Raw genomic sequence first — 10220 nt, 5'->3', positions numbered from 1 at the left:
TTGGCTATAGATGGTGTTCTCTCTGTGTGTCTTTACATCATATTCCTTCTGTGTATGTCTGTGTCTAAATATCCTCTTTTTATAAGGGCACAGTCAGAATGGATTAGGGCCCACCCTAATGACCTCATCTCAACTTGATTATCTGCAAAGATCCTATTTCCAAATAAGGTCACATTTACAGATACTGGGGGTTACGACTGCAATATCTTTTGGGGGACTCAATTAAACCCTAGCAAACGAGTACTAGTGAATGGCTCAGATCACTCTGGGGAAGGCTTGGGGGAAGGCTCATCACTTGTATCTGTGGCTTTGCTGCAAGGCTCTTCCTCAAGGGGACCTAGCCTCCATTCTTGGTGAGGGACTCTGGGTCCCACATCAACTCTGGGCTACAAAGACTCAAGAAGCCCAGAGGGGATTGTGAAAGATCCTGGTGGCCCCTCACCAGGGCATTTTTGAGCATCTGAGTGATGGGAGAACCCAAAAGAGTTGCAGGACTGCATTGGCAGGAGCCTGGGGAGGATGGTTGAGGGTGGAGTCAAGGGATGTTGGACCCTAGGGTGGCCGAGAAGGGTGCATATCATAGGTCCATCCAACACTGAAGCCTCCCTGAGCCGGGACCCCCTCACCTGCAGCATCACTGACCTTCCCTCAGCTAACGTACCTGTGAAGTACCCGGGAACTTTCTAGAATGCAGATTTGACTTCATGAAGCCTGGGAGGGAGCGTGTCTGCCGAGATCCCAGGGGTGGGATGCTGCTAACCCAGGGCCACCTTGAGTAGTGAGGTTGCCATGTTTTGGAGGTGGAAGGTGGGTCTCCAACATTTCCACTGCATGAACTCTTGGCCACCTTCGAGCCCAGGGCTTGGTTACCCACTCACAGGACGGTCATAGCCTCCTGTGCGCTTGGCCAGCACATCTGCCCCGAATCCTGGGGAGTGTGATGATGTCAGTCCTCTGAGCATGGCACCTCATCCTCTGTGGTCTGACACCCCCAAATCTACCCTCAGTCCTCCCCAGAATCCTGCCAATGCAGCTCTGCAACTCTCCTGGGCACAGGCTGTCCACCCTGGCAGGCCAGTGCTTGTGTCTGGGCCATGAGGGGTTTCACCCTCATGCACCTGGAAGCGATGCAGGATGTGGAGATGGTACCATCCTGTGTCCACGTCCCGTGTGAGCCCTTGGGTGGTCAATGGTCAATGGAAGCATTTATGGAGAGGAGAGATGCTTGGCCTCAGATGGGGGTGTAGGGGTCATCTCTGCTGGGGGAGAAGGGTCAGGGTATTTGCTCAGGATCCCAAATTTTCGGCCTCACCTTTCTGCCCAAACTTCCTAACCACATGTCTCAGAGTTTAACTCTTTGCTCTCCAAGGCCAAGACCTTGGTGTAAGGAAGTGGGACATGATGGACATCTAACTGATGCTGCAAATCCAGGACCCTGGCCCAGCCTGAGCCCAGCCCTCACTGCCTCGCAACAGTGGGGGCTTAGCTGGGAAAGCCTCTCCATTGTCCCATTCCCAGAGGGACGCTCTCACTCCTCCATTCCTTCTTTCCTTCTTGAATGTTGTGTAGCTCTCAGAAGAAGCCAACTGACCCCCATCTTTATCACGTGACTGTTACCATGGAAATGAGATGCTCCCAGGTACCTTACCTCACACTTCACTCCACATCACCTCTGGTAGGTTTGGGACCTTTTTCCACCTCTCCAACCAGGAGACATGCCCTGGGAGCCAACCTTGGGTCTCATTTCCGGTGTCGGTTAACAGGGTCACTGCTGGTAGCAATTTCTGCGTCAATCAGAGGCCCTGCAGGAAGCAGGCCTGTCACTCCAAATCTGGGTAATTCAAGGAAAGTTAGATGGAGAGCGTGTTGACCTCTCTTTGGGGCTAGTGAACCCCTCAGCCTGAGGAGTGAAGAGAGGGGTCAGCTTTGGTGAGCCAGAGAAGACTGCTGTGTGGAGAGGGCTGCCCACGGGGCTATGGGTGGACATGGAGGTACAGCCTATCCAGGGTGACCCTGCCAGGAGGGACCAGGAGGCAACCTCCGCCCACTGAGTTCACTTTCTCCCAAGTTCCCATGTCCTGCTGGTGCCACCACAGTGGCCAAAAGCCAGGGGATGTGAGGGCTGGAGACATAGCTGATGCAGCACCACCTCCAGGGGCTCAGAGAGCTGATCAGGATGGGCAGGCAGAGGACCCCAGCCCACCCCACTCAGACACACCCCCCCGAGCAGGACCAGGGTGACTGTGAGATGGAGGTCGACGGGGGACAGGCCACGTCAAGCTACACGCAGCGGGAGTGGGCGTGGGGAGGAGGCCTGGAGATGGAAAACTTTAGCCCCAAACCAGGAAGGTCTGCTGGGCATGCAAAACCAGGGGCGTCCACTTGGAACCGCAGCACGAGAGGACTGCAAAGTAGATCAGGCTCCAGCTGCCTCAGGATCCGGACACATTATTTTCCATCACGAAAAGTGAAACCCAAGAGGACTTACAATATTTGTACAAGGTGACCCAGCTCGTTAGTGGACCAATACTCAACTCAGTGCATTGTCTTCTTCACCAAATGGTCATTGTTTAAAAACAAGACCATCGTGTGATCTTCTGTTAGTGTTGTTGGCCAGGAGTCTTGGGATCACCTCTGCAGGTCTGAGAGGCGGCCTGGAGAGTGACGTGGGCCCCCGTCCACCCCCCCAACCCACTCGGGAGGGCAAAGTCAGACACACACAGGGAAAGATGTAGCAAACCACCATGAATCCTGCACGTCGGGCCTCTCCTGGAGACCCCGGCTCGGGATTGGCAGCTGGAGCCAGGGTGCTGGGCTGGGGGTGAGCCTGACTGAGCGTGTGGGGGCCCCAGTTCTCACCCTGCTCCCCTCCCAGAGGGGCTGCCAGGACACACTTACCAGGTCACCCAAGAGAAGTTATTCTCTCTCCAAGGCCAGACTCATTTTCCTCCGAACCTAATCTTTCACTGAAGAAAAGAATTTCTCTTACATTCATTCATTTGTTCATTCATTCATTCTTCAACAGATATTTGTTGAATAAGGCACTGTCGTAGGTGCCGGGCCCACCTGAACGCACAAAATAGATGAATCTCCCTGCATTGTGGACCTTCCGTTCTACTTGGGGGGGCGAGGGTGTCAATAAATAACAAGCACAGAGCATAAGCAAATCACTGTGTCCCTTAGAAGGTAGTGAGAGCTGCAGAGCAGGGGAGGGACCTGGGACACTGCGGTTGGAGGTGGCCCTTTAGGTACAGGGTCAGGGAGGCTGCACTGCAAGGACCTGAGAGAGGGAGGCCCCCCGCCCCCGCCAGATGCAGGGCCCCTGCTAGAGGGAGAGACCGCTACTTCATCAGTGTCACGTCAGCTCTCGTACACACACCCTCACTGTGAAAAGGACTCCACTGGGAAAGGAAAAAGCAAAGCCAAAAAAAAAATTTAATTAATTAATTTAGGTAAATAAGTAAAAATGCTCTCACAGTTCCTTTAAGTGGGATGTTGAACATTTGTGAGTTTTCAGTGTCCATGCCAACAGGAAGGGCATGGCTCTCTGGACAGGGCCAGGGTGCTGAAGGACCTAAGGGTGCTTTGCTCATGTACCAATTTGCCATGGAAAAGTCTGACAAGACAGACGAGAGAAGAAAAGAAGAAGTTTGAAGTCCAGTTCCTGGTATTTCCAGGTCATTTTGCCCAGGCACATGGATCCTTAAAGCCATTGGAAATAGTTGCATGCCCAGTTGGAAAGGACCAGGCTGGGCCAGTGGGCTTCACTTGCCCCTGTCTGCCTGTCCGTCCCTGAATAGCCATGGGGGACCAGTGAGCCATTGTTGATACACTGTGCCTGGCATGGGCATCTCGCCTATGACTCACTCTCCAGTGAGTGTACTGTTGACTTAGCAGGAGGGTCTCCGAAAAGCTCAGGCACTGGACCAGGTCGTGACCGAGGAGACTGCCACAGGATAAGAGAGGGACTTTCTGAATCTCAACTCCCTCAACAAAGATAACCGTGCAATATAGCATTTTTCTCTATCAACAAACTTGTCAGTTTGGCTTGGCTGTGTTTAGGAAACACCTTTTAATCAGTGGAGATTACTTGGACTGTAGGGTGTAGGGGCCCTCCTTAGGCAAACGTTATCTGACCCTCTTTAAAAAGCAAACAGAGCCTGTGGTATAAGATCGAGGGCCAGGAGGCACACTCATCCTTGACGGTGGTCTCCTTTGGACAGAGGAGGAAGATCATAGCCGCCATGGAGCCCAAGGTGACCTGCGTCCTGGTCATGGTCTTTGCTCTGGCCCTCAGCAGCCTGGCTCAGGGCGAGGCCGGTAAGACACCCCCGTTCCTGCTCTGTGGTGGGCACGCGGGGCAGGGGTCCATCTCTGGGAGTCATGGTTTTACAATGTACTTTTGAGCCAAGTGCCGTTTTGTGCCAGGGGCTGTTCTAGACCCTGGAAAGATTCTGGAAAGCAGAACAGGCGAAGATAGCAGCAGGGTGGAGGGGCCCGTGAAAGCTTTGGGGACTGCGGTGAGAAAGTACCGGCCTCGGTCGGCATCTCTCTTCAGTACTGATGCTAGAATATTCTGGGTCTCTTAAGTGTCACATTTCAAAGAGCTATCTTTGATGTTGGGAATAAGAATAGCTCTTCCAAATGCCCAAGCCAACCCCCTGGGGCTGGACCCACTCAAGGTCCACACAGACCTCTAAGACCCTCTTCTGAGGACGGGCGTCCCCTGGGAACCCCGCTGGCAGGTTCTGTGGGCTCTCCTGGGCCCCCTGTTCCATGGAACCCAGACCACCTGTCCCATTGGTGCCTGTGTCCCATCAGTGCCTAGTCCATGGGTGTCACCAAAGAGAGAATTAAGGAGGGAGGACACTATTGCTTCCTTTGGACGGGTTTGTGTCTCAAATCCTTTATCTGCAGAACAGGGTCAACCTTCAGCTTTAGAGGGTTGTCAACAAAATTAAGTGTGGTGATGTTTGGGAAAAGCTACAAAGTGCTGAATAAACGTTGTTTATTATTGGTAGATACACTTTTAAAGGGAGAGGGCTGGAGAAGGATTTTCCAAAGGTTTCAAAATGAGGATTCTGATAGAGGTTTGAAGGGAGGTCAAAGGATGGTTCCCATGTATCTCTGGACACGTTCCAAGGACCTCGCATGTCAGGAACAGAGGACCAGGCACGTGAGGAGGGGATAGGGGGAGGAAGGCCCCACAGCCTAAGGCAAGGAGGAGGGACGGGGCTCGGACCTGAAAGGAGGTATGACCTCCTGTGGGGATGCAGGAGGGTGGTCTGCACCCGGCCGCACCCCGGTCCGTCTGCATCTTCCCTGGCACCCCAGTCCCCAGCTCTGCCCACTGCACTGTCCGCTTCCAGGAAGCTGGGCAGCCTAGCCCTGGTCCCCACTCTCCACACCAGCTGCTGGCCACCCACTGGCCCCTGCCCTGTGGCCCAAGGCTCAACCTTTCTCTATGGTTCTCACAGGGTCAGAGATCCTGTGACAACAGAAAACTAGAAAACTCCATCCAATTACAAGTGTAGCCCTGGCTGGAAATCATTTCCATTTAGTCCTGTTATGCAACAGAAAACAGTGGGCAAGATGGACTCCTGTTGAGGACAGAACCCTTGGAAATCTTCAGTTCCCGTTTAGGAGGGCAGCTGGGAGGGGGTCAGGTGACCCAGCAAAGCAGCCCGCTGCCCCTCCCCCTGGCTGCTGCCTCACATCCTGCAGGGAGAGAAAGGACAAAAGAACTGTGGTCCAAGCTCTGCACACACAGCCTGTCTTGACCTTCCTCACCACCCTGCCCGGTGGAGTGGGCAATGACCACCTTCTCTCTACGGCGGGGAGGCCAGACACTGGGGGGGTTTGATGTCCCCAGTAGTCTGCACTGCCAGTGGGAGATGGACGCACGTCTTTTTGCAAAGCCACAGAACCTTTTCTTCAAAGAAAGCTGGAGGCGATCCTCAGATGTCAATACAAAAACCCACAAAGACCAGCTCGAGTGACGGGCTCCGCTTTAGGATGCTCAGCTGGACTTCACAAGGGACCGAATGCGAGCATCCTGCCTCTCAGTCTAGGAGAGGCCAGGCATCTATCTGTCTTTGGTTGGACTGCCTTTTTCTGAGAGCGAGATGCTCCAGGTCAAGGCCAGCTCGTGACCACATCTGCCCTGAATCTCGGTCCTCCTTGTTCCGTTCCGGCTCCTTCCCTCCCAGGCTCTTTACCACCCACACTCCCAAGGCCTGGCTGCTCATCCCCTTCACCCGGGAACAGAGTCTGGTCCGGGAGTGGATGGAGCGGCTACATGGCCAGGCCTCTCTCTGGAGCCCAGCTGGTGGCGTTCATCCACGAGCATGCCGAGCCCACGTGCAGAGCACAGCCCCTAACCTTCGAAGCATCCCCCTCCCCCCCAAGACCGGGTAGGGGTTCCGGATTCCTCTTCTGCTACCTGCCTCAACCCGCCCACCACCCGGTCCGAGCAGTATGCCTTCTCAGAGCCCTACACTGTGGCCCTGAGTTCAGACCCTACCGACCTTGCATCCAGAACACGTTGGAGCCGTTAGCCGCCCGCAAGTGTTCTCCACTTTGGGTCAATGTCGTCACTCCTCTGCTTAAAGCTTCCGAGTGGCTCCCTTTGCTCTTGGGCTGAAGTCATCCACTCCAGCCCTCAGCCTGGCTCCCCCAGACTACCCCACCCCGACTCTCCATCTCACCTCGAACACACTTTGCTCTCTCTCTCCACCACCTTTGAATGAGCTACTCCCTCTGCTTGGAGCACCCATTGCCTCGTCCTCACCTGGTCAGCCTCCTCCGACAGGAAGCCCTCCTTGCTTTGTTCAGCCTGTTGTCACTCTCCCCTCTTGGGCCTGCCCACGGCTGGTTGCACTGTGCCGTTTTGTACCTTTGCTCAGCTTCCGCCTCTGTCAGACTGTTAGCTTCTTAACAACAACGTCTCTATTTTTAATTTCTGGGTCCCTATCACCCAGCACAGGGCCTGGCATGAACTTGATCCCTGAGGGGATAAATAGATCCCTGTCTATTTCTGCTGCGCCGGCTCCTGTTTCTAGCACCCACACGCGGTGCTCCACAGATATTTATTGATTGAGTGAATAAAGTTTAATAATTGTTGAAATTAATGAGCAAATGAGTAGATTATCTAGGTAGGTGCAAAGTTTACAAATCCCAGGCACCTTGCATCTTCCCAGAGTTTCAGTGTTTTCGCATCAGGAAATGAGGGCAGGGTCTCCTCTTGTATGGGGAGCCCTGGGTCTACATCAACTGCTCCGCTGGCTGCTGATTTAATTGGGGAAAGGAAGCGAGCTGGAGTGTGGGTAATAACAGGGAGGGGTTCAGCCTGCCACATACCTTCACCTCTTGGCCCATATACTTTCAGAGACGTGTCAGATGGAACCCCATCAAAGGGCAAATTGTGGTCCCCCCCGTATCACACGTACGGAGTGCAAAAATAAAGGCTGCTGCTTTGATGACCACATTTTTGGAGTCCCCTGGTGCTTCCATCCTGTGGCAGTTCATGAACCTCCAGAAGGTAAGGCCATGACAACATCGTGGGGTCTGAAGATCCAGAATTAGTGAGAAAAAAAAACCACATGGGACCACGGGACCCTGCTCCGAATTGCCAGCTGTGTTTTTACCCAGAGTCATGGCCAAGGGGTGACTAGAAAGAAGTGGTTTTGCCTAAATCAGTCTGAATCCAGGGCTGGGGGATGGAAACACAGGGGTGAAAGACCCATTGGGTGAGGCACCCTATTTTTTTCCTGGCTTTTCTTCACATCTCTAACCACAGATCTGTGAAGCATTGTCCTTGGTAACACGCTTCATCGCTTGCTTGGGGGTGGGGAGTGGAAAAAATGACAAAATATAAAGACAATGTTTGTTTTCTAAAGAATGTTCCCGGTCACGCTTTTAAGCAAATTCTCTGTAATTATTTAAAAGTGAAAGAAAATACTTGTTCTTGCTAACACGTCTCTTCTTTCCCACACTTCCCCTTTGCAGAGGAGTGTCCATTTTAGACGCTTTTCCGGTGGGGATGGCATCAGCCCGGCGCCGGGGTCTTAACTCCATCTCTGGCCAGATGTTTCGGGGTCCTCTGAGCCTGAACTCACTGCCTGGATTGACTGCTCTGATTCCTCGTACCCCAAATTAGCCTAAAAATTAAAAGAGATAAATGTTACTCTGTGCTGGTACTTCTTTTAAAAAATAGAAAGGATTTTCCCTTTGAGAGAGGAACGTGATATTTGCACCTCTGGGTTCTCATCGTGGATTACACATTAACTCAGGCTATCTTGGGCCAGAGGAGAGCGTGACTTGTAATTGTGTTAGGCTCTCTCGATGGATATCAGCCATCGGCGTCAGTGCAGAAGGCCATTGGGTTGCAAAGTCTCAGAAGCAACTCGGAGCCACATCCTTGTCAAATCATGAAAACAGGCACCAAACTTTACTCACATTCTTTACGTATTCATGGTGGTAATAATAAAAATTGCCTGGCAATTTCTTCACTTTCCCCAGATGGAAACTGACTTAGGAGATCAAATCCATCACAAAGTGTCTGCAAGTGTTAATAATAAAAAAAATTGCAGAGGACGGCACGGGTTGACGTCTTGAGGAAACACCCACCCGCCTGGCCCCCCACTCTTGAGCTCCAAACTGGAAAATAGAACAAAATGGGGGTGGGGTGGGAGATATGTAGGCCACGGTGCCCCCTTATCACCGACACAGGCAAGATGGAAGGGAGCCGGTCAGACCTGCCTGGACCTGGGCAGATGCCTCACCCTGGTGGGCAGTGCTGGGCTGAGCGGCCTCAAGTGCCCCCGGGGCAGTCAGCCCTGCTCCAGGGAGCTCAGCTCAGCCAGGCATGCTCCTGGACACCTCCTCCCAGAGCTTGTCTCTGGGGTCCCAGGAACCCCGCTCTCCCGCCCTCCCCAGCCACCTGGTCCCCAGAAGGAGGTACCGCCCTCTGCGTGACCAGTTTTTTTCCCAATTTTCCAGCACATCCATCCCCCACCCGCAACCCTTGGCCACCAGGACGAGTAAGTACAGAGGCCCCGGGGGCCAGGAGATACACTGCACACGCGGAAACACCAGGATGGGGACCCCAGCACACGCACAGGGCAGCATACGTGTGTGTGCAATAGTATATGTGTCATGCGTGTGCCGTGACCTTCATGGGAGAATGTGCAGAGAAATTTTGGCTTCTCTTTTTTTAACCTGAAGCGTGTCTGATCTTTCTCACAATCTTCACCTGTTAGTGAGAGGTAAAAATAAACTACCTGGGTTTACTCCGGCCCCTTTGGAAGTGCAGCGTGTGACGGTACCTTGTGCAGCTTCTGCAGGTAGTAGTTGCCAGTTTCTCTGAACCCCCATCCCTCTCCCACTTTCCTGTCCCTCTCCTCAGAGCTGGGTGGACAGAGGGGACCAAGCCCCCACGGCTGTGGAGCAAGGGAGTCCTTGGGTCTACGTCATGCCCTTTGGGTGGCCACTGGCCTGTCTGGGGGTCTCGGCTGGAGTTTTTTCTGGAGTCCAGCTTGTCGTGTCCCTTGTGCCTTCTCCCCACGTTCCCCAGTGCCAGAGAGGAGGGCTTTCCCCCATGACAAAACAGGCCCGTTTCCCAGTTCCCGACATCCATTCCTTCCCTTCTTTCTTCCCTGACTTCCGCTCTATAAAGAATGGAAAAAGTACTCACTTTCCCAACCTCTCTTTCAGTTAGAGGTAGGACTCCACTCTGGCCCATGAGGCAGAAGCAGGCATCTACTTGAAGGCTCTGGGGAAAGGCTTTTACTGCTTGGTAAGAGGAGAGCTCCCTCTAGCCATCCTGGATGGCCCTTGCAGCCTGCCTTTGGATGCTGTGTGGTGTGAGGGTGTGATGCGGTGCTTCAGGCAGTCATTCTATGATAATGCGGAAAAGCCAGAGGACTAGAGCCTTGATATCCCTCAGCTGCTGATTTGACCCAGCATCACCCACCTCCAGACTTCATGTTAAGTAAACCCAAATATCCTTATGGGTTAAACTTCTGCTGGTTGAGTTTTCTGTATCTTCCAAGACTTTACCAAGGCCTGTAGCTTCCTTGTACCTTAGAGGGGTGGGTCTACATCCCAGCGACCACAGGCAGGGACAAGCTCTCAGTCAAAGTAAATGTCCTCAGGGTGAGTCCTCCAGGCTGGGCCCTTCATCTGTTAAAGGACAGTGGGCAATCTGTGCCCTCTACCAC

The 10220-nt window shown here is 53.2% G+C and overlaps 1 protein-coding gene across 1 annotated transcript; it reads left to right on the top strand.

The window, feature by feature from the left end:
- Positions 1-4244: 4244 nt before the first annotated feature.
- TFF1 (trefoil factor 1) lies at positions 4245-8976 on the top strand (the record flags this gene model as incomplete). The annotated part of the gene is made up of 3 exons (XM_079705303.1): positions 4245-4320; positions 7388-7540; positions 8912-8976. 3 exons carry the CDS (start codon positions 4245-4247, stop codon positions 8974-8976), a joined length of 294 nt encoding a protein of 97 aa, XP_079561429.1.
- Between the last annotated feature and the right edge of the window lie 1244 nt (positions 8977-10220).

The sequence above is a fragment of the Hyperoodon ampullatus genome, assembly GCF_949752795.1.
Source record: "Hyperoodon ampullatus genome assembly, chromosome: 5".
Taxonomy (NCBI): Eukaryota; Metazoa; Chordata; class Mammalia; order Artiodactyla; family Ziphiidae; genus Hyperoodon; species Hyperoodon ampullatus.
This window is presented reverse-complemented; position numbering and strand designations above follow the sequence as displayed.